The sequence below is a fragment of the Microcaecilia unicolor genome, chromosome 1 (assembly GCF_901765095.1).
Source record: "Microcaecilia unicolor chromosome 1, aMicUni1.1, whole genome shotgun sequence".
Lineage (NCBI taxonomy): Eukaryota > Metazoa > Chordata > Amphibia > Gymnophiona > Siphonopidae > Microcaecilia > Microcaecilia unicolor.
In genome coordinates this window covers 560,935,858-560,961,219 of record NC_044031.1, presented here as the reverse complement: position 1 = coordinate 560,961,219, position 25,362 = coordinate 560,935,858, and the positions used below count along the sequence as shown (strand labels likewise).

Below are 25,362 nucleotides of genomic sequence, written 5' to 3'. Positions count from 1 at the left end.
GATTGTGCAGCAGTTAGCTTCCATTAACTTCAATAAAAGGACCCTTTTATATTTGCAAGTGCCCTGTTATAGAATTGGACTTTAAGGATCGGATTCTGTATATGGCTTCTAAAATGTAGGTGCATCAGAATAACGTGCGTAGTGCCATTCTATAAACTGTGTCTATAGTAAGACGTGTTTTATAAAATAGCGCATGGGCCAAGGGGATGTGCATAAATTTAGGCACGGCCATTTACGCCACTGACAACCTGGTGTAAATACCCACGCCTAAATGTACCCGCGTTCTCCTGAATTCTATAACAACATGCATAAATTTGATTGATGCCTCTGACACGCCTATACTCCTCCCATGCTCCCATGACCATTCCCCCTTTTCAGCTATGTGCATAGGAATTATGTGATATGTCTAAAAAGAAGTGTGCATAAATTCCAATTATTGCGAGGGTGATAATTGATTATTATCGGCCAATTTTCATGATTAATTGGCTCATTACTCAACCCTGGTAGCGCTTTAGAAATGTTAAATAGTAGTAGTAGTAGAATCTAACCTTAAATGGATGCTTTGAAAGATCTAGCTAGTGATGCTTCAGGTAGGACAAGTAGAAACAATTAGCCGAGTACAGAAGAACATAAAAACATAAGAGTAGCCATACTGGATCAGACCAATGGTCCATCTAGTCCAGTATTCTGTTTTCTAAACAGTGACCAAGTACCTGGCAGAAACCCAATCGTGACAACACTTCATACTACAAATCCCAAGCAAGCAGTTGCTTCCCATGTCTGTCTCAATAGCAGACTATGGACATTTCCTCCAGGAATTTGTACAAACCTTTTTTAAACTCAGATACACTAACTGCTGTTACCACCTTCTCCGGCAAAGAGTTTCAGAGCGTAACTATTCGTTGAGTGAAAAAATAGGTCCTCCTATTCGTTTTAAAAGTATTTCCATGCAACTTCCTTGAGTGTTCCCCAGTGGCGTACCTAGGGTAGTTGACACCCGGTCATTTTTTAACACCCCCCCCCCCCCCCCCAAATCCAGTACTAGGCATACTGAGAATACAAAACACTCAGGACCTATAGAGCAATTCTACCATACCATAAGCAGTCATTTCTACGAGTCACACAAGGAAAAGGAAAGCATCTTAAACACTACAGTGAGCACTAGAACATCAATTCACCTATTGTAAAATGAAACCACACAGAATAGTACAGATCGTAGATCCTGCACAGTCAATGCCAACTGAAAGCCATGTCTTTTTCACAAACACAGATACACCCTAATCCACTATAGAATAAGTAATCATAAACTTTCTATTTAGACAAAAATTAAACTGAACCCCCAATGCCAGACTCTGCATACAATGCAACACCACAGAAACTGTCCCCTAGTACTGTGCAAAATATAAAGACAGCAGATGTAAATTTGAAAAAAACTAACAAGTACCAATCACCACTTTACAAATTAACAAATAGAAATAAAACAAATATAGAAAGTAAAATAATACCATTTTATTGGACTAATACATTTAGCTTTCAGAGGCCAAAATCTCCGTCCTCGGGTCAGTACAGTATAGTGCTGTTACAGTATCCTATTCTGACCTGAGGAAGGGGGTTTTGTTCTCCGAAAGTTAGTCAAAATGTATTAAAATTAGTCCATTAAAAAGATTACCTTATTTACATGTTCTATTATAAACATTTAACACATCTACAATACTTTATCCAAAAGCAAAAAAAATAAAAAAATATATTTTATTTACAGTTTGTTGTCTCTGGTTTCTACTTTCCTCATCTTCTTTTCACCGTCTTCCTTCCATCCAGCATCTGTCTTCACTCTCTCTCTCTCTCTCTACCATCCAGTGTCTGCCCTCTCTGCCGTCCCTTCCATCCACTGCCTGCCCTTTCTCTCTGCCCCTTCAATCCACCATTTGCCCTCCCTCTCCCATCCATCCAGGGTCTGCCCTCCCTCTCGCTCCCCCTTCCATCTAGGATCTGTCCCCTCTCTCTCCCTCTGCCCCTTTTTTCAGCCCCCAGTTCCAGCCCCCTTCTCCCCTCTGAACACCCCCACCCCAGTCCCCTTCTCCCCTCCCCTTCTCCTGAGACCCCCACCACAGTCCCCTTCTCCCCTCCCCTGTCTGAGACCCCCACCCCAGTCCCCTTCTCTCCTCTGAACACCCCCACCCCAGTCCCCTTCTCCCCTCCCCTTCTCCCCTCTGAGATCCCCACCCCAGTCCCCTTCTCCCCTCCCCTTCTCCTGAGACCCCCACCACAGTCCCCTTCTCCCCTCCCCTTTTCCCCTCTGAACATCCCCACCCCAGTCCCCTTCTCCCCTCCCCTGTCTGAGACCCCCACCCCAGTCCCCTTCTCCCCTCTGAACACCCCCACCCGAGTCCCTTTCGCCCCTCTCCTTCCCCATCTCAGTCCCGTTAAAACCGGCGAAGCAGCGTCGCAGGCAGCGCCTCGTGCCCTGCTTGTAAAAAAAATCAAATCTCCTTCCTTCTCCTCGTCTTGACGTCGACTCGGGCCTTCCAATCAAATTGATTGGAAGGCCTGAGTCGACGTCAAGACGAGGAGGAGAAGGAAGGAGATTTGATTTTTTTTTTTTACAAGCAGGGCACGAGGGGCGCTGCCTGCGACGCTGCTTCGCTGGTTTTTTTAATGTGCGGTGCCGCGGGAACGGCCATGGGAGGCGGCGGGAGCGGAGCACCCCCCACCCACTGGCACCCGGGGCGGACCGCCCCCCCCCCCCCCTTGGTACGCCACTGGTGTTCCCTAGTCTTTGTACTTTTGGAACGAGTAAAAATTCGATTTACTTCTACTCGTTCTATACCACTCAGGATTTTGTAGACCTCAATCATATCTCCCCTCAGCCATCTCTTTTCCAAGCTGAAGAGGCCTAACCTTTTTAGCCTTTCCTCATATGAGAGGAGTTCCATCCCCTTTATCATTTTAGTTGCTCTTCTTTGAACCTTTTTTAATTCTGCTATTTTTTTTTTAGATACAGTGATCAGAACTGAACGCAATGCTCAAGGTGCAGAAGCACCATGGAGGGATAAAAAGGCATTATAGTATTTTCAGTCTTATTCGCTATACCTTTCCTAATAATTCCTAGCATCCTGTTTGCCTGTTTGGCTGCTGCCACACACTGAGTAGAAGATTTCAGAATATTTTCTACAACAACACCCAGATCTTTTTCTTGAGCATTGACCCCCAAGGTGGACCCTAACATCGGGTAACTGAGATTTGGATTATTCTTTCCAACGTGCCTCACCTTGCATTTCTCCAAATTAAATTTAATGTGCTATTTGAATGCCCAGTATTCCAATTTCCTAAGATCTTCCTACAATATTTCACAGTCCACACGTGTTTTATCTACCATGAATAGTTTTATATCATCTGCAAATTTGATGATACATCTGCAAATTTGATTACCTCACTCGTCGTTCTGATTTCCATATCATTTATAAATATGTTAAATAGTACCGGTCCCAGTACAGATTCATGTGGCACTCCACTGTTCATTCTCCTCCATTGAAAGAAATGACCTTTTAACCCTGCCCTCTGTTTTCTGTCCAATAACCAATTCCTAATCCACACCAGAACCTTGCCTCCTATCCCATGATTCTTTAATTTTCTCAGGAGTCTCTCATGAGGAAGTTTATCAAAAGCTTTCTGAAAATCTAGATACAGTGCATCAACCGGCTCACCTTTATCCACATGTTTATTCATGTTTTCAAAGAAATGAAGCAAATTAGTGAGACAAGACTTCCCTCAGTTGAACCCATGCTGACTCTGTCCCATTAAACCATGTTTGTCCACGTATTCTATAATTTTATTCTTTAAACTGGGTTCCACTATTTTGCCGGCACCGAAGTCAGGCTTACTGGTCTATAATTTCCCGGATCACCCCTAGAACCCTTTTTTAAAAATTGGCGTCACATTGGCCACCTCCAATCATCAGGTACTATGGATGATTTTAATGACAGGTTACACAGCAATTTAATGCTTGAGTTCTTTGAATACCCTTGGATGTATGCCAACTGGTCCAGGTGATTTACTATTCTTTAATTTGTCAATTTGACTCAGTACATCTTCCAGGTTCCCCAAGATTTCTTTCAATTCCTCTGCATCATCACCCTTGAAAACCATTTCCAGTACAGGCAGATATCTTACATCTTCTTCTATAAAAACAGAAGCAAAGAATCCAATCAGTTTCTCTGCTATGGTTTTGTCCTCCCTGAACGCCCCTTATGCTCTTTCATGATCTAATGGTCCCATGGATTTCCTCACAGGCTTTCTGCTTCTGTTGTACCTGAAAAAGTTGTTACTGTGAATTTTAGTCTCTGTGGCAAGTTTCTCTTCATATTCTCTTTTAGCCTTCTTCATTAATGCTTTGCATCTGACTTGCCAGTGCTTATATTGCTTCTTATTTTTTTTGTTTGGTTCCTTTTCTCATCTTTGAAGGACAATCTTTTGGCTGTAATGGCCTCTTTTACTTCGCCTTTTAACCATGCATGACATTTTCTCTTCTTTCCACCTTTGCAAACACGTGGAATGCATCTGCACTGGACTTCCAGGATGGCCTTTTTGAATAACGTAGATGCCTAGTTTAGTGTCCTAATCTTGCAGCCAATCCTTTTAGTTTCTTTTTAACCATTTTCTCATTTTATTATAGTCGCCCTTTCAAAAATTAAATGCAGCTACAGTAGATTTCCTTTGCAGATTCATCCCAGTTAGTATCTCAAACTTGATCATGTTATGATCACTGTTTCCCAGGGGACCCAACACTGCCACCTCTCACACTATGCCCTGCATGCCACCAAGGACCAGATCCAAAATGGCTCCCCCTCTCATTGGATCCTGGACCAGCTGCTCCAAGAAGCAGTTATTTATTACATCTAGAAATGTTATCTCCCTGGCACTCCCTGATGTAACATTTATCCAGTCAATATTGGGGTATTTGAAATCACTCATTATTGTAGCATTGCCCAGTTTGCCAGCTTTCCTAATCTCTGTAAACATTCTTTATCCGTCTGTTTGTTCTGTCCCGACAGACGGTAATACAGCCCTACAAGAATATTCCTTCCCATCACACATGGAATTTCTATCCATAATGATTCCATGCTGCTGTGTCATTGGAATGTTTATTTTATTTGACTCAATTCCCTCTTTAACATATAGCGCACCCATCCCCCTCCTCCAATTTGATCCTCTCTTTCATTACGATACAATTTGTACCCTGTTAACACAGTGTCCCATTGATTGTCCTCTTTCTACCAAGTCTCTGAGATGCCTATTATATCTACCTCATCATTTAGTGCTATATATTCTAACTCATCTATCTTAATTTTTAGGCTTCTAGCATTTGTATATAGGTACTTCAAATTGTTTTCCTTTGATCTACAAGCTGCTTAGAAATTGAAAGGGATAGTGCGTATCCTTCCTGCTCTTTCATTAAGCACACCTAGCTTACTTTAAGCATTATTGAAACCTCTCTACTGGGATTCCCTAAATGTCCTGTTTCAAAAGTATCCTTCAAGGGTACTCCACACTGAACCATGCACTCCTGGGCGACTGTCATCTTTCCCCCCTTTTCTAGTTTAAAAGCTGCTCTATATCCTTTTTAAAAGTTAGTAAATTACTAAACAAAAACTGGTCTGTCCTATTGAAGACTGAGAGCATCAAAATTTAATTTTTAAAATCTTTGTATTAATGACATTAGGACACTGTTATAGAAAAAGAAAACACACATGCACACGAAGATTAAAACAAGCAATTAAATCTAAAGGGTTAAGGAGAAAGAACTAAACCTACAACCAGCCCTCTGTAAGCCCACAAATTAGCAAAGAGGAATTATTAAATAACAAGCTGATGGAACAATCAATATCACAATATTAAAAAGCATTTTTGGAGCTATTCATGTTAAGTTACTCGCCTAGGACATCAATTTCTGTTTTATCTTTTATAAATTATAATCTGCTTGGCTTGGCCTGCACCCAAAAAGGCATAATGTAAATTGTTAAATTAAATTTAAATTTTCAGAAGTTCTAGCTGCGCTAATAAATTACATTGTCTGAAAGTTACATTCCTGGCCTGCCACCTAAAACAACAATTAACTGAGCCAAACACAAGTGTGTGTGTGTGTATGTGTGTGTGAGTATGTGTTTGTGTATAATCAACTAATGGATTTTCATATGTAAAACAAACACACTGGTATAAGAAACAAAAATAACTCTTTTACTAGGTCTGTTGCATATGCTTACTGTTGCCTTGTTTAATTTAATTTATTTTTTTTCTTTTCAGATTGTATTTAAAGGGCCACAGTGGAACAGCAGGGAAACAGAGTAGTCTAATTTTACATGGTGCAGATTTCAGCACTAAAGATGCTGATAATGACAACTGCATGTGTAAATGCGCACTCTTGCTCACTGGAGGTATGTAGAGCTTTGAACTATTGTACTGTTTACTGAGTTGCATTAAAATCAGTTGTTAACCAGTGTTAATGAAGGGGTCAGTTGTCAAAGAATTTAGGCTCCTAACTATGGAACCCTTTTAGCACTCTGCATTAGGCACTAAGGCACGCCTAACAAAGCTTAAAAAGTTGTACTATGGGACACACTCAGGTATTCCCTGGTAGCTGCCAAACGTGTGCATGTTAACCATATGATAAAAATATTTTTTGAGGGGGCATGTCTGCAGGGGGGGGGGGGGCAGTGTGCATTCCTGTGCTAAATAGTACAGGTTTACTACATGAGCCCTTAAAATCAGTGCAAAAAAAAAAATACACACAGTGCGATTCTATAAACTACACCTAAACTACCCAAGCACCAAAGGACTCAAATACAAATCAAAGTATGTATCTAGCTTTCCTACTTAAGCGCACAACTATGGAACGCTCTGCCAAAACAGTAAAAACAACGTACGACCACCTGAATTTCCGGAAAGAACTAAAAACAATCCTGTTCAGGACCCTACTTAAAAGCCTGAACACATGCAACACAACAAAACCATAGATCGCAATGGACACACCCCTACCTCCCACTTCCTCCCTAAATTTCCCTAATGTGTCTACCATACTTGAACCTTATTCTATCATAATAAAACATTGTATTTGTTCATACCGGAACTGGCGAACACCATAACAGTCCTACGTAAGCCACATTGAGCCTGCAAATAGGTGGAAAAATGTGGGATACAAATGTAACAAATAAAATAAAAATAAATAAAATAAAATAAACTACACCTAAAGTTAGGCGTAGCTTATACAATACTAGGAAAAAAGGCCCATTTCTGACACAAATGAAACGGGCGCTAGCAAGGTTTTCCTCGGAGTGTGTGTGTTTTACAGAGTGTGTGTGAGAGAGAGTGTGTGATAGAGGGAGAGTGAATGTGTGAGTGTGTGTGACAGAGAGAGAGTGAATGTGTGAGTGTGTGTGTCAGAGAGAGTGAGACTGTGTGCGAGAGTGTGTGTGTGTGTGTGTGTGTGTGAGAATGAGAGTGTGTGCCAGGGGCCTCCTCCCAGTTTCAGGGTCTATCCGCCCCCCCCCTCCAAGTCCCAGGGTCCACCCTCCCTCCTACCCACCCATTTCCAGGGTAGTTGCCCCCTCTCCCCCTCCCTCCCAGTTTCAGGGTCACCCCCTCCCTCCCTCCCTCCCAGTTTCAGGGTCCGCCTGGCCCCCCTCCAAGTTCCAGGGTCCGCCCTCCCTCCCACCCACCCAGTTTCAGGGTTGTTGCCCCCCTCTCCCTCCCAGTTCCAGAGTAGTTGTCCCCCCTCTTCCCCCCCCCCCTCCGGCCACCCTGCGATGTTTAAGTGAAAAATTAGGGAGCTGTGAGTGTGTGTGTGTGTGTGTGTGTGTGTGTGAGAATGAGAGTGCCAGGGGCCCCCTCCCTCCCTCTCTCCCAGTTTGTGAGAATGAGAGTGCCAGGGGCCCCCTCCCTCCCTCTCTCCCATTTTCAGGGTCCGCCCGCCCCCCTCCAAGTTCCAGGGTCCGCCCCCTCCTCCCACCCACCCAGTTCCAGGGTAGTTGCCCCCCTCTTCTCCCTCCCCCAGCCACCCTGCGATGTTTAAGTGAAAAATTAGGCAGCTGTGTAGTGTAACAAAATGCATCTGCAACGTTGTGAAGCTGACTCCGTGGCTTCATTGAAGTGAAGGGTTGGTAAGGTTCGTCAGATTCGTCAGTCTGTCACCATCTCTCTCGGCCACGCCCTCGCGCCTCTGATAGGTCCACCGCCCTCGACGTCAAAATGTGATGACGTCACGGACGTCAAAACGTGATGACGTCGAGGGTGGCGGACCTATCAGAGGCGCGAGGGTGGGGGCCGAGAGAGATGGTGACAGACTCATGAATCTGATGAACCTTACGAACCCTTCACTTCAGTGAAGCCACAGAGTCAGCTTCAGAACGTTGGAGGTGCTTTTTTATTATAGTAGAGATGCTTAGTTGCTATTCTTGTGACTAAAATTTAGTCACACCCATTTAGACCACCTAAAACCAGGCCTGCACCTGCACCTAACTTAGGTGCTGATCAGGTGTATTCTATAATAGTGTGCATACCTTCTTGAACCATCTACGACCCACCCATTCCACGCCCATGGTCATGCCTCCTTTTCTACTGCGTGCATTAGAATTTATGTGCACCACGTCATAGAATATGCCTAGAAAGTTGTGTGCAAAAATTCTAATTAAAGCAATTAGTGTCGCTAATTGACTGTTAAGTACCAGTTATCGGCACTGATTGGCTTGTCAATAAATTAAGTTGTGCTCGCAATTTGGCCATGTGGCACAGAGAGCCGTCTCAGTTGGGCAGAGTGAAGCAGGGTGTGCTGGGCTGGAGAGAACCTAGAGGGGAGCTGTACAGCAGGGACCCCCAAACCGAGAAAGTATCCTGAACCCTGAGAGAGAAGCCTGACTGTGAGTGCCTGTGCCCAAGAGTTCGACTGTGAATGCTGGTTCTGATGAGAGAAAGCACCTGCATCCGAGCACTTCCCCTGAGAAAGGAAGAGACCAACCAAGAGTGCCTATCCTGAATACAATGATGCTAACAGTGGTGTGCTGGTAAATGTTTAATCCCCCAAAACTGTATATATGCACGTAACTGTATTATACACTTTATTAGTACAAAGGATATGTGTAGGCAGCAACCAATTTACAAATAATTTAAAAACATCAATATTCTTTACTGTAAATCCCATATGGCCAGTTGATTTTCACAGAATGCTTTGGTTGATTTTTGCCACACACTTGTATTGTATCTGTAGCCAACCTATGGGCCCTGTTTATGATGGCACGCTAGCATTTTTAATGTGCACTAAAATTTAGCACATGCTAATGCTAGAGACACCCATATATTAGCATTAGTGCATGCTAAAATTGCTAGCGCGCCAACAGTGTGGCTTAGTAAACAGGGCCCTATGTTTGATATTCATCCAAGACTTAACAAATGGAGCTGCATCCAGGGGCGTAGTCACGGGTGGGCCAGGATAGGCCCAGGCCCACCCACTTTCTCTCCAAGCCCGCCCAACCAACGTCCGCCCTGCCCCAGGTGTCAGTAGGTGGGGGGGGGGGGGGTGCTCCGCTAGCGCTGCAGTCCCCACCTGCCTACCAGCTCCGTCGACGGACAGATGACCCTTTTCTGCCACACGGCACCTAGCCTTAAAAAAAAAAAACGGTGAAGCATCTCACATCTGCTCTGCTGTAAAGCAAGCAAATTGCCTCATCGTGTCGGTCCTTCAATCACTGTGTCCCACCCTCGCGGAAATAGGAAGTTACATCAGAGGGCGGTACACAGTGATTGAAGGGCCGACGCGATGAGTCGATTTGCTTGCTTTACAGCAGAATAGAGCACTGAGAGCAGACGCGAGGCGCTTCACCGGTTGTTGTTTTTTTTTTTAAAGGCTGGGTGCCCGGTGGCAGGAGAAGAGGGTAGTTTGGCCGTCGATGGAGCTGGTAGGCAGATGGGGACTGGGTCAGGGAGGGGGGCTCAGATGGGAGAAGGGGTCTGGGTGGGGTGGGTGGGGAGGGGCTCAGATGGCAGAAGGGGACGGGGTCTGGGTGGGGAGGGGCTCAGATGGGAGAAGGGGACTGGGTCTGGGGTCTGAGAAGGGGGCAGGTGGGAGAATGGGGCCATGCCTGGGGCAGGTGGGAGAATGGTTCTGGGGCTGAAAAGGGGGCCCTAATGCAAGGCATGTGGATGAAGGGAACTGGGGGCTGAAAAGGAGGGTAGGTGGAATAAGGGGGCTAGTACTGGAACTGGGGTCTGAAAAGGGACAGGGTCTGAAAAGGGGACAGGGATAAGTGGCTGGGGCTGAAGCTCGATACTGGTGGGAGAACAGTGCTAGGGTTGAAACTGGGGTTTGGGGGCTGAAAGGGGACAGGGAGAAATGGCTGGGGGCTGAAGCTCTGAACTGGTGGGAGAAAAGGGCTGGGGCTGAAAAGGAGGGGCAGGTGGGATAATGGGGCTGGAACTGGGGGGCCAAAAAGAAGGGGCAGCGAGAGGGAGTGCAGACCCTGGATGGATGGAAGAGGGAGGGCAAATGGTGGATTGAAGGGGCAGAGAGAAAGGGCAGACAGTGGATGGGAGGGATGGCAGAGAGGGCAGACACTGGATGGCAGAGAGAGAGCGAAGACAGATGCTGGATGGAAGGAAGACAGTGAAAAGAAGATGAGGAAAGCAGAAACCAGAGACAACAAACTGTAAATAAAATATATGTTTTTATGTTTTTGCTTTAGGATAAAGTAGTATTGTAGATCTGTTAATAAATGTTTATAAATAGAACATGTAAATAAGGTAATCTTTTTATTGGACTAATTTTAATACATTTTGACTAACTTTTGGAAAACAAAACCCCCTTCCTCAGGTCAGGATAGGATACTGTAACAGCACTATACTGTATTGACCTGAGGACGGAGGTGTTGGCCTCTGAAAGCTAAATGTATTAGTCCAATAAAATGGTATTATTTTATTTTATATATTTGTTTTATTTTTATTTGTTAATTTGTAAAGTGGTGATTGGTATTTGTTAGTTTTTTTTTCAAATTTATATCTGCTGTCTTTATATTTTGCACAGTACTAGGGGACATTTTCTGTTTCTGTGGTGTTGCATTGTATGCAGAGTCTGGCATCTTGGGAGTTTAGCTTAATTTTTGTCTAAATAGAAAGTTTATGATTACTTATTCTATAGTGGATTAGGGTGTATCTGTGTTTGTGAAAAAGACATACCTTTCAGTTGGCATTGACTGTGCAGGATCAACGATCTGTACTATTCTGTCTGGTTTTGTTTTACAATAGGTGAATTGATGTTCTAGTGCTCACTGTAGTGTTTAAGATGATTTCCTTTTCCTTGTGTGACTTGTAAAAATGATGGTATGCTAGAATTGCTCTATAGGTCCTGAGTGTTTTGTATTCTCGGTATGCCTAGTACTGGATTTTGGAGGGGGTGTTAAAAAGTGACCAGTCCCGGGTGTCAACTACCCTAGGTACGCCACTTCTTTGATCGCTGTCGCTGCCTTTTCTCCCGCGGCTGATGCCAAACTATGGGGGAGGGGGAAGGGCAGGATTGATGCCAGGCTACAGTTCCAGGCTGGAGATTTTGGGACAGTCCTGCATTTCTGACCACCCCATTGTTATGGGACTTGAAGCACTGATTTCCATGGGCAGAATCAGGCACTGCAAATCCCACACTGATTTGGGTTATAAAGTTTAAATCAGGACTGCACAAAATCTCAAGCTTGGAACTGGGTAATTTGCCATCTCTGTGATTTCTAATTTTTTATGTTCTATTCTGCAATTTGTAAGGGTGGTCTGTGTTCTTGGCATCTCCGCGATTTATAATTTTTTGTCTTTTATTCTGCAGTTGGTAAGGGGTGGTCTCTGTTCTGCATGTGACCAATGTAAAAGATTCTGTGTGCTTGTAGTTCGTGCGGGGATCTATATGAGTCTGACTTCTCTGGCTTTTTAAATGGGAATGTCAGTTTCAGAATTTACCGGTTTTATGAATACAGCTTAATCAGGCATTTGCATTTGTTACAAAGCAAAGTTTGAAGGATATGTGCCATTGACATGTTTGCCTTATAGCAGTCATATTTGGTCAAGTTTAAGATATGGGATAAAATCACTATATTTAAAAATGTTGGTGTTCCATGAACCAGGGGTATGTGGTTTGTGTTAATGCAGGAGAGCTGTTGCACAGACTGTTTACTTAGAAATCCATCATCAAGTGCACTCTAAGGCATTATTAAGGAGTATCCCAAGAAACATTACTCACACCTAGTGCCCACCCATATTAGCTCTGGGCCCACCCAAAATGTCAGGTCTGGCTACGCCACTGGCTGCATCCCAATCTACTAACTCTTTTCCCAATAAATTTCTCACCCTATGTACCAATATACCCACTACTGAGAAACTAATACAAGCTGGACTGTTACAGGTTCATACACAGACACTACATGCTAGCAGAATTTTTCACCTCAATCATGCATACCGAACAAGGACAGACCCTCAACTGATATGAAATAGGGGGCCATAAAAACATGGAAAACCTAGACCCCCCCCCCCCCCCCCAAGAAAGCCAAATTCTATAAGCAGTGAAAATACTGGTAAAAGTAACAGAACCTCATTTTCTTCTGTACTGTGCTAAATAAAAAATTAGTAAAGATGTACATTTCCAAAACAGCAAACATTCATGAGCAGCACGTCTCCCTTTCCTCTCCATCCCATTCTATTCATGTGCTGCATTTCCCCCTTTTCCCTTCCCCCTTTCCCTTCCCTTCTCTCCCTTCCATGTACAACATGTCCCCCTCACCAATCTTTTTTCCAGCCTCCTCCCTGCACCCACACTCCATCTACCTTTTGTACAGCCCTCCTTCCCTGCATCCACAGCCATAATTCACCTTTTTTTACAACCCCCACCCTCCCTGCATTCACAAACATGAACCACCTTTTTACAGACTCCTTGCATCCACAGTCATGATCTACCTTTTTTTTACAGTACCTCCCTGCATACACAACTATGATCCACCTGTTTTACAGCCCCCTCTCTGTACCCACACTCCATACACCTTTTTAACAGCCCCCTCCATGCATCTACACTTCATCTATTTTTTTATAGCTCCCTCCCTGCATCCACACTCCATCCACCTTTTTACGGTGCTCCCCTGCACCCACACAACTCAATCATCCACCTTCTGTGCCCCTCCTCCCTGCACCCACATGACTCCATCCATCCACCTGTCTTGCCCTACCCCCTGAGCCTCAGGGTGCCCTCCCCAAACCTACCTTAATGCACCCTGGTGGTCTAGTGGCCTCTTCAGGGCAGGAAAGAACCCCACTCTTTTCTGCTTGCTGCTGCTGCTGCTCTGCTCACTGTCACCGCTTCTTCAAAATGGCAGTGGCCCCAGGGGGGAGGGCAGGGCAGCCATTTTGAGGCTTGAAAGGCAGGGCAGGTGGATGGATGGAGTTGTGTGGGTGCTGGGGGCAGGGCAGCTGGATGGAGGGAGAGGGCTATAAAAAGGTGAATGGAATGTGGATGCAGGAGGAGCTGTAAAAAAGGTAGATGGAAAACAAGGTGAGGCATAGGAAATGAATAAGTGGAATGAGAAAAGAGGAAGGAGGATTAAGTATGGTTGCATCAGACATCCCAGCTTTACTGCACATGATTATCTTTTTTTTGATCTCCCCAAAATATTGCAATTCATAATTTCTAAAGAAAGTGTTAGAAAATCTTTGTATACTCCCACAAGTTAATGCTATAGGTCGATTGCGAGTTTTTCTCAGCTCCTCCTTGCTTTAAAGATATTTTTTTCTTTGTTGTTAAAATTATATTACCTTGTACTTGGATTAAATAGGATTGTGGACAAAATTTAAAAGAAAAAGTCTTAAGAATGTATATTTCCATGTTAAACATTAAGGATATTTCTTAAACATTTATATGTAAGTGTGAATGTCAAAATTAATAAAAATATTAAATATAACAAACATCAATGGTGAAAAGTCCAGTTTTCATACTTATTTTTGCTTTTCACAGAAACATTTTAACACAGTTTTATTGCCCACACACTTCCACATTAATCTCGTTCTTTCCTTTTTGTTGCCTGTATCATTACTTGCATCAAGCAATGTGAAAGAGTTTGCAAATTTGGCATGAATTTCTCCAACAGTGTTATAATAATATTCATTTTCTTCTGAAGCTATCACAATTTATTGTTTTAGGCTATTCAATCAGAGAAATAAACATTCTGAAACTGTCTACTAAGTGAAAGATTCTTTTGAAGTCTTAATCCCCAAAGGCCAAAATGACTGCATGCTCAGTTGCCTATGAACATTTTACAGTATTCCTTTCAGAGCATATGGAAGAAACAATACTTTACAGTACTTAGGGCCTAGTTACTAAAATGTGAAGTTACTGTGTGGTAATTGGCAAATGAATCTGCTGTAATTGCAAAAAAAACCTATGTATTAGTTATTAGGGACATTCCCAGCATGTACCCATTCAGTTAACACAGAGAATAATTATAGCTATGCTGAAACAATATGGCAGATAACAACAGCATCTCAAGAGGTTTAGCTAACTGCATTGCATTAACTGATCCTTCTTAACTACTGTTGTAACAACTATTGTGTAGTGGCTACTTCTGTGTTAATATATCTATAATATTCTTTTACGTGCTTTTTCTCAATTATAATCTCTGCTTTTATAGATGTCTTTTACGTTAATATATCTATAATATTCTTTTACGATTATTGTTGTTCACAATTTATAGTTATATTTATTTATGTTTTATATTTGGCTTTGTAGACTCCTGAAGAAGGCGCTACGGCGCCGAAACACGGCTGTGTTGAGTCAACCTGTTACAATAAATATTATACTTTTTTCAAATATACGTCTCCCCTATTGATTGGAAAGAGCCTATTTTCCCCCCACTCTTCTCCTTTTCTCTCTATATTGTTTTGTGGGGATTAAGTGCACCTCCACACTTCGTGTGGCTTCCTTTTAAAGACTACTTCTGTGTTAACAGTATGGTTCGTTACCTGCCTCCTTTTGCTTTAGCTGTTTAACACAGGAATTACCACGCATAAACTGTTTAGTGAATAGGCCTCTATAGTTTTCTAGCTCATGTTGGATTTTATTTTGGCATGAAAAGACTTAAATCCATCAGGTTTAAACATGTACTAAGCCTACACCTGTTAATACAGTTATATACATATTGAGAACTTTAAGTCTGTCCCATACATTTACGATGAAGACCATTTTAGTAGCCTTCCTCTGGACTGAGTCCATCCTGTTTATATCCTTATGAAGATTTAGTCTAAATGAGCTCTCAAGAGAGACTTAAAGGCACTATCACCTTCTTTTTTCCTCCTGGCCATTCCTCTTTTTATGTACTCAAAAATTCTTCTGGGTTTGACCCTCGCGTTTTATACCTGTTTAGCCAATTTAAGATCATCAGATACGATCACATCCAAATCCCACTCTTCTTTCTTGGGCAGAAGTATTTTACTCTCTATACTGTACCTCTCCCCCAGGTTGTGCTGCACGAATGCATGACCCTGTATCTTTTTAGCATTAAATCTTAGCTGCCAAATTCTGGATCATTCCCACTGTAACTCTATTAAGTTTTTTTTTTGTTTTGTTTTTCTGGGGCTCTCTCCAGGAACAGAAAACTACTTACTGTAACTAAAGACATAAGACACCTGCAAGCCTGAAGGCTATTGAAGTGGTGTACATTCTGGTACACTAGGCATTTGTCTGTCCATGGAGAGATCATATTAAAACAAAAGCAAAATTCCACTGGGATTTGAACCTGTGTCTCTTGGTTTACAGCTCACTGCACTAACCACTAAGCTTCTCCATATTCAGCACGGACATCTGTGTGGCCATTTTCATAAGAATGCTGGCCACACAGAAATCCCTGTGCCTTGTTTTCCCCCATTTATAATTTAAATGTTTCAGTTTGTAAAATGATTGTTCAGGAATGGACATTTCCAGCGTAAGAATGCCCTTCTCACATATTTTCAAACAGGAAATCTGGATATCTTTCCTGTTTGAACATTACCATGAGATGGAAGTTTTGTGGGGGTTTATTTCTTATTTTAACATTATGAGCAGGACATCCCAATTCTGACTTGTACATCTTCCAAAAGAGCTCCTCCACAGTATTAACTTTTTCATTATATAAAATAGGGCTTATAAACCACAAATGTGGGCTTCAAATACCAGATTTCAACTTTACTTGATTTTCCAAAAGATGCAAAATCATCTATAAAGATAAGAATAAAGATTTATTTGATGAAACATTTTATGTAGAAACAGATCAAAAACAGAAGAGAGAATGAGAACAAAAAGCAGGGTGCACATTTTACCGTTCAGCCATGTTTGACGGTCCTTATATGCTTAACAGCATCAAAATGGAAAGAGAGACAGCTACAATCGAATTGCAAAAACATTAGGGGAGATTTTTAGTAGCAGCAGTGAGTAGAATAACTTAAAATTCTAGCACTGGCATCATTCAGCTCCACTATCCCCCGGATTCTATATATGGCGCTGAGATTTTGGTGCCGCAATTTGCGTGTGGATCAAAGATTTGTGTGCAAATTTATAAGAAAATTAAGTGCAATTAATTGATGTTAGTCCTCATATTCTATAATGCCACTTTCTGGCTGTGGTACACATGGCCTTAGTGCACAGGAAAGACCCGCATAACGGCGTGCTAAGAACATTTTCTACTGCAGCTTTGTAAAAGGACCACAAAGAGATTTGTATTTCTAATCGTTATTATGTTCTAGTGAAAGTTCAAAAAGTAAATGAGGTGGAAGGTGAATTTGATATTTTGTCAGAACAGAGTAGTTTGAACTTGACAGAATTTCTGGAGCATTCAAATGAAACTATTTCCTCTAGGGCCACCTTACTAGTAATATTTGCTCATCAAAAATATGTTATATATATCCTCAAGGAATTCTTTAAGGGGAAGGAATGCTTAGATTGTGAGTGCTCTAAGGACAGAGAATAAGCAAACTGCTTTGGTTGTATCACAGAAAGATGGTATATGAAATGAATGACCCTTACCCTTACTTGTTTTGTGGTTTAAAAAAAATCATATGTTCCCTGATGTGTCTTGAGCAACTCAATAGTGTCATAAATTATTTCTATCCATGAGTTTCCATTCATGAGGTCTGAGACACTTGTATTGAGTGGCATTTTTTTTTCTTAATTTCCCTTGCAAGTGTCTTATATCTTTTTCAGGATAACAGAGACATTTGTACTGACCTGACATATCTGGAGAAATTCCTTCAGGACCATAAGAAAGTGGATGATTATAATCCAGGTTAGGGAAGTTGGAAATGGAAGGGGACTTTAGACTGAATGTTTTGATTGCCTTTTGACTCTATGATTTCCTTACTTTTCTCTACTCTCCCCTAAGTCAATAAAGATTAATCTGGTTCCTTTTTGTATTGATTCACTCCACTCCTTTATTCTTCATTGGTTTGCTCTATCCATGGAGGGTTTTTTTTTCTTTCTTCTCATGTTTTCTTCTACTCTCCCAGCCTTATTTATTTATCACCTTTATGTTTCTTTTGAAATGCAATTTTTTTGAAATTTGAAATAGATAATGTTTTAGGAACATTTACAAAAATGGACCAAATACAAACTCAGGGGCCCTTTTACTAAGCTGCAGTAAGAGCTAATATGTGCTTACTACAAGTTAAAAAGCACTACTAGAGAGTATGCTTGAATAATGTGTGTAATTCCGGTCGCCACATCTCAAAAAAGAAATAGTGGAATTAGAAAAGGTACAGAGAAGGGCAAAGAAAATGATAAAGGGGATGGGACAACTTCCCTATGAGGAAAGGTTGAAATGACTTGGGCTCTTCAGCTTGGAGAAAAGACGGCTGAGAGGAGATATGATAGAGGTATATAAAATACTGAGTAGTGTGGAATGGGTAGAAGTGAATCGCTTGTTTACTTTTTCCAAAAATACTAGGACTAGGGGGCACACAATGAAGCTGCAAAGTAGTAAATTTAAAACAAATCGGAGAAAATATTTCTTCACTCAGCATATAATTAAACTCTGGAATTCATTGCCAGAGAATGTGGTAAAGGTTGTTAGCTTAGCGGGGTTTAAAAAGGTTTGAATAGCTTCCTAAAAGAAAAGTCCATAAGCCATTATTAAAATAGACTTGGGAAAATCCACTGCTTATTTCTGGGATAAGCAGCATAAAATGTATTGTACTGTTTTGGGATCTTGCCAGGTACTTGTAACCTGGATTGGCTACTGTTGGAAACAGGATGCTGGGCTTGATGGACCTTCAGTCTGTCCCAGTATGGTAATACTTATGCACTTATGGCAACAAACAAAAAAACCAACTCGACATCTGGTTTCACCATTAATGAACTTGGCTCCACACAGCATAAGAGAAGAAGTGAAGGATTGGCCTAGTGGTTAGAACACTAAGCTGACAACCAGGAAAGCCTAGGTCAAATCCTGCTGCTGTTCCTTGTGATCATGAACAAGTCACTTTAGCTTCCATTGTCTCAGATAAAAAATTAGATTATAAGCCCTCAGGGACAGGGAAATATCTGGTGTCCTTGAATGTAGCTCACTTTGAGCTACTACTGAAAAAGGAGTGAGCTAAATCCAAACAAATAAAAGATTGGCCACTATATCAAATGATGTGCATTGCACAAAAGAGCTAGGTCAATAAACTAATAAATGTCCCAAAATTGGGTAAGACAAATTGACTAGAACTTCACTGGCTCTTATGTAGAGATCACAATCAGAGTGGGCCTCCAAGATGTGCCAGGAACAATGGCGTTCCTCTATCAAACTCCGGAGCATGTAACCCAAAAGAGTTTTGAACCTACGCTAAGTTAAACCCCTGATGACACACTTGTGAAATGCAGCGACTGCATTGGGTTTGATGCCAGCTTTAATCACAGAAAGACTCAACAGGGAATTTGAGAAGAGTTGTAAAGCGGAACCACCACAGCACTGGATATCATTTGGAGAATTCAATTACTGAAGGAGTTGATGAATATTGGACCTTGAGATGGACTGACATGATACAAGTAATTTGATATTTGAATAAGCTAGTCTGTGGAGTTTATTTGATTTTACAGTTACTGCCAGCAAGTTCTGTTCAAGTCATCTATGGACGGATTATTGTTGTGAGACATTTGTGAGAAGTGGATTTTATGGCACATAGCTGAAAAAATTTAATTTGCTGTATAGTGAATGCAATGTAGAAGTATGTCCTTATCATCACTTTAAGGGAGAGTGTGATAGCATTTTAGTTTGGGCAGAGGGTGAATGGTTGTGAAACTGTGTATGAGTGGATTAGTTATAATCAGTTAGAGAAAACTATTGGAATTATTATATAAAGGATTAAAAAATATATTTTTGAAAGCAAATAAAGTTATATAGAAAAGATGTTTTGTAGTTACTTCTTTAGGGTGGTATTAATCTTTGTAACTAGATTGAAAATAATTTACTCATTAAGTAGTGAAAGAATGCATATTCATTAGGGATATCCTGAAAACCTAGCCTGTTTGCAGCACAGGGATTCTGGAGTTGAGGCCTCGAGTGCCGCAGACAGACCAGGTTTTCAGCATATCCTTAATTAATATGCAAGAGGTAGCTGTGCATTCAATGGAGGCAGTATCCATGCAGCTCCACTTCATGCATATTCATTAGGGAAATCCTGAAAACCCAGCCTGTTGCAATACTCAAGGCTTGAACTCCTGCCTCCCTGCTATAGCTATTAGCCCCTTAAGACTGATTCTATAATCAAAGGGATATTAACTTTATCACAATAGGTGCATGCTGAAACTGCCCCCAAAGACTGAATTGTACCTATATAAAAAGCCCCACCCAGTACTATTCAAAATCTATGAAATTACTTTCCGAGACTCCTTAAGTCACAGATCTAAACATAAAGAACAGTATATATTTTAATTAATTATTGCCAATGTAGTTCCTGATGATATTAAAATATCTTAGCTATGAACTAGATTCTATATTTTTTAGTAATGGCCAATATATCAGCACAAAAAAATTTAAGTGCTGAGTGTTATTCTATAAAGGATACATGCCGTTTATAGAATAGTGACTAATTACATAAATGACGCCTATCGTAGGTGTCCTTTTATAAAGGTGTGGTAGGCTCTAGGCTCATGCAGCATGTGCCAAAACAAGAAAACCGCCAGGCTAGAGTACCCCCCTGGCGGTAATTTCAGAATTTGCATGCACCCATACCACTGGGACAAATTATTTTTACATTTCCTACCATGTGTGGTGTTTCCGGCGTTAATTGGCAGTTGGAGCGTGCTGACCGGTCACCGCCTGTGTAGAGGGTGAGTCCCTATCACTAGATCAATGGGTGGTGTTAAGGGCTCAGGCTGTAAATAGGCATACGCTGGTTTCCATTTTACTGCAGGTACTTTTCCCGGCCCATTGAAACAAAGCCCTTTTTTCTCAGATGCAGTAAAAACTGGCCTGGCACATGCCAAAAACACGTGCCTACACTACTGCAAACCACTTTTTGCAGCAGCTTAGTAAAAGGACCCTTTAAGGAGCCAAAAATTGGCTGAAAGCAAATGTAAAAGCCAGCACCTAGACACCGATCTAGTTTGTTCTGTAACAATCCATGTAAATTCTGGGAATGCCCCACCCCCTGCAGAATGCCCCGGCCTTGAATTTATGCACTATAGATTATAAAATATGATGCATGCATACATTCCATTTAAGGCCAATTAATGCCAATAATTGGTTGTTAGCAGCCCATTATTGGTGCTGATTGGCTCATTAATCAATTAATTTGCACATGCAGATTGTCAAGGTGCGCTGATTTGCACACGCAAATGTAGTCACCGTATATAGAATCCAGGGGTCTCTGTGCAACATCCCAGAAGATATGGAATTTATTGGCAGTAACTGCACAAACAGTGAATGACAGAAATCAGGCAAGGGATTAGGGAGTTTGAATCCCATCCCAGCAAGCTGAATTGAAAATACAGAAACTAGAAAAGTTTTAAGGCAAGAGATTGTTTAGCAGAGCCAAAGTAACTTCACACCACTGCGCCAATATACACTGCTGAATGACTGCTTGGCACCATCAGAGCTCTGCTAGGAATTGATGTTCTGCAAGGAACTGATGTAGCAGGTTTACACAGATGTGCTGTAGTACAGAATGAGAATTCTGAAAAAGAAAATTGCAGTTATAAAAAAAAAGATTTCATATCTGAAAACAAAGAAAAAAACCTGAAAATGTATATGAAAAACCCTAGGGGCTTCATTAACTTCTAACAGGTGATGAAGCAATTATCTTTAATACTTTCTGAATCTGTAAGTGTTCTATTTCTATAAAATACTGATGTTTTTAGCTTTATTTATTCTAAGCATGTTTTAGCAAACTAAGGGGCCCTTTTACTAAAGAACATTAGAATCTGGATTTAGCATATCGTAACGCAGGACTTTCCCACATGCTAAGCCCAGATTTGACATGGTAGCATTTAGAGCTTTTTTATTTGTTTTATTTTGCAGGTACTGTATTAATTTATCCATTAGCACAGTGGTTCCCAAAGCTGGTCCTGGAGGCACCCCATCCAGTCAGGTTTTCAGGATATTCACGATGAATATTCATGAGAGAGATTTGCATGCAGCGGAGTGCCTGCGAACCTCTCTCATGCATATTCATTGTGGATATCCTGAAAACCTGACTAGCTGGGGTGACTCCAGGACCAGGTTTGGGAACCACTGCACTATCACTTGCAAAAAATTAGCAAAGGATCACTTACCGCCTCTTCTTTAGGAGGCGCTTATTATTCCCACGTTAGCTCAGCATTGGTCAGTTAGCACACTCTTCCATGTTCATTCTCTGCCCAAGGCAAGACACTATCGGTGTCACATGAGAAAATGACGCCATCACTTAAGGCATCATGATTTGCCACAAGTTACTTGGCCCCTGAGGAAGCTATATTGCAGAGTGAAACGGAGAGCCCCATTGGGCAAAATTGCAAAAGCTAAGTAACATTATCTGTTTAAGCAAGTGTTAAACATCACGATTCTGACCATTTTTGATGATGGGTTATAGTTTATTTTATTCTTAGCCCACATTTACATACAAGTGGAGTTTTATTTATGACCGGTGATAATAACGGAGTCAATGAAATGCTGGCATTGAGTACATTCACTGTTCTATCGCCATGCCACGACTACTGAGGTCTTTTTCTCAACTATAAACATAAGAAAAAAGCCTTCAAACTGATACCACATATCTTCAACACTTTTTTATAATCCCATCTGTCTTCCCATGTCTTTCATACATATCCATAAAAAAATAAAAACTACCTACCCATCTAATTTGATACATTTGACCCAACCTTTTAATCAATACTTCAGTAGTACTAGATCAGGGGTTCTCAACCCAGTCTTTGGGACAGAATCAAGCCAGTCAGGTTTTTGGGATCTCTACAATGAATAGGCATGAGATACATTTGCATACAATGGAGGTAGAACATGCTGATCTTTCCCATGCATATTCATTGTGGACATCCTGAAAACCCAACTGGCTGGATGTTCCCAAGGACTGGGTTGAGAACCACTACACTAAATGCAAATAATTAGCATGCAAGGTGAATATTTTCATTGGGGGCGATATTTAGACCCGGGAGTTAGACCAGCTGAGCCCGGATATTCAATGCGGGCCATTTCCGGTGACCGGCATTGAATATCCAGTTTATTTTGGGCTGGCTTATTTTTGGCCAGTTTAAAGATAACCAGCTAAGTCGATATTCAGATTTAGCCATTTATCTTTAAACCAGCCAAAGATATCCCACATTTTCACACAGCCAAATATGGCTGCTAAACCAGCTTTAAAAATAGGTGGATAGCCAGTTATAGCTAACCTGGGATATTCAGCGGGGGGTAGCCGGTTATCCCCCGCTGAAAATCAAGAGATAGCAGGTTAAGTGCTATTTAACTGGTCAGTAGCCATTCTGACTAGTTAAATAACACTGAATAGCGGGGGGATTGTGTTTACCCCTCAGCTTGTAAACGAAGTCTTGATTTTGATATGCAATATTAAGCTTAATAAGAAGACATGGCAGTGGAATTGGATTTAAAAATGATCTATTTCAGAAGAGGAAGTGGCTCCAGCAATAGGAAGAAGTGTGGGCTGCATCTCTATTTCCTTCTGGATGAGCCTATCCAAGTTGGGTTAGTTGCAGCAAAGGAAGACATTAGCTGCAATTTTAAGATGAGATGCAAAAGGTCAAATAAAACCTTTGTTATTGTACTAACTTAGTACATTTTTGACAAGCTTTCAAAGACAGAATCATGTTCTTCAGGTCAGCTTCTGCCTTCAAAAGCTTGTCAAAAAATGTATTAAGTTAGTCCAACAAAATATGTGTGACCTTATTTTCCTTTGTTTGTTTTGTTTTATTTATAATTTATTTTGATATATTACCTGTAAAGTGGACTAACATGGCAAACACAGTACTTTATACAAATAATATCTTGCCTTATATTTGGCCCAATACAATATTTATTTTAATGTCAAAATGATTTTAAGCATGAAGAAATGCTCAAGCCATTTGCTGTTTGTTTTTACAATATAACGCTATTACAGTAAATTGCACCCCCTAGCATAAGTGCCTGCTGCAATGCGAACAACATAAACTGTGCAGAAAACATCTTACAGGATCTGTCAGTTTTTAAGCTACATTAAGCTTCTTATCATTCTAATGTAGAACACTGATATGTCTGAGGGGATTGCATGTCAAAAGTGTTAAGGTGCAACTCTGATGAGGAATCAAAAATGAGCATTTAGAAATCCTTATTCTTCTAAGCCATGTATTACAGTGTAGTTAGTCTCATGTAGCTAAAGCTGGTTGGTGACTATAATGGGAAAGCCAGAGAGATTATCTGTGTTTATGACTACTTTTGCTGTTCTAACTATGAAAGAATGATAATCAAAACATAAGATTTGTAATGTTGCTGTTTTTTCTCCCTTCAGGTTGGTGGTTTGATGCCTGTGGGCCTTCTAATCTCAATGGGATATACTATACTGCAGGGCATAACCTTGGGAAATTGAATGGAATAAAGTGGCACTACTTCAAAGGTCCGAGCTATTCTTTACGTGCCACAACAATGATGATTCGATCTTTGGACTATTAAAGGCACACTTGAAACGGGACACATTCAAAACTCCAATACTATTGTCATTGGAAGATCTTCAGTGACTTTCAGAAGCAAAAGGCAGTGACTTCCGGACAGGAAATAATGACCTGCAGTAATGCTTCACACATGAAGTCACCACTTAATTTGCTGAATTCTGAAAAGTTTGGTTGGGTTAAAAATTGGCAGTTTTGATTTTGGAATAGAAGACAGTGAACTTTGATTACTATAATTATCATTGGGTTCTATGAAACAGATGTATTGTATATGGTAGCAAAACTGCAAAAAGTGTATAGCATTATACTTGAACAAATGATTATACGTATAGAAACTCCTAAAATAATCACATTTGAGAAATATACTTCAGTAGAGGAATGACACAATACATCCGTGGAAAATCATCACTGGTGATCACCAGTAACCAGAAGGAAATATCCAAGATCATTCCAAAATGTCACCTTCCATAATTAACTGACAGTACATAGAGAGATCTCTAAGCCCAACATTAAATAATGGAACTTGGTTTGTTAAACTTTATTCCAACGGACATGGAGTAGGAGAAAGATCTATGCTTTCCAGGTCCATAAAGTGAAATTATTCTAATTGACGTCCTCTTCCTGATGGAAAACAACTCAGACAAGCATTCTAAATAAGAGCATATGAAAAATCAAAACAGAAGAACATCTTCAATTTCTTTACAGCTGATAGTAGAAAGCATTTTTAGATAATTGAAATAATCTAAGTAATCCTTCAGCTAAAATTAATGGGCAAGTTTCTCCCTACTGCAGCTTGTGCCTGCATTATAATATTTGGAATGTCAAAATGAAAAATCAAGAGGATCTGTGAAATATAATCCTGAAGCATTATGTTATTTTGCTAACTTAATTGCATGTCATATTTCGTTTTGAAAGTATACAGAAAAGACTTATTTTTGCATTTATTGAACCAAAGTAAACACATAGCTTAACTGGATGGGTTTATTTGTATCTCTGCATGTACACATTGAAATGTGTGACTTAACTATTGAGAGTTTTCTTTCTATTAAGGCTTTTCTTTCTTCACAGTGTTACATCCTAACAGCTATTGACGTATGTTACGGTGTTCATGTGCTAATGCCATTAACCTGTGTTATTGTACCACAGGTCCCATTTTATTCAATATGTGCTAAGCAGTTAATGTGAGCACACAGAAACAC

General features: G+C 41.0%; 1 protein-coding gene across 1 annotated transcript in view; it reads left to right on the top strand.

Moving 5' to 3' along the window:
* The window catches only part of ANGPT1 (angiopoietin 1), a 480,502-nt gene extending 455,611 nt beyond the window's left edge, over positions 1 to 24,891 (top strand). Inside the window, exons 8-9 of the mRNA XM_030190200.1 lie at positions 6,301 to 6,431; positions 24,007 to 24,891. Of these exons, the coding sequence (XP_030046060.1) occupies positions 6,301 to 6,431; positions 24,007 to 24,167 (292 nt within the window). The 3' untranslated portion in view covers positions 24,168 to 24,891. The remainder of the gene's footprint in view (positions 1 to 6,300; positions 6,432 to 24,006) is intronic.
* Positions 24,892 to 25,362: the final 471 nt, after the last annotated feature.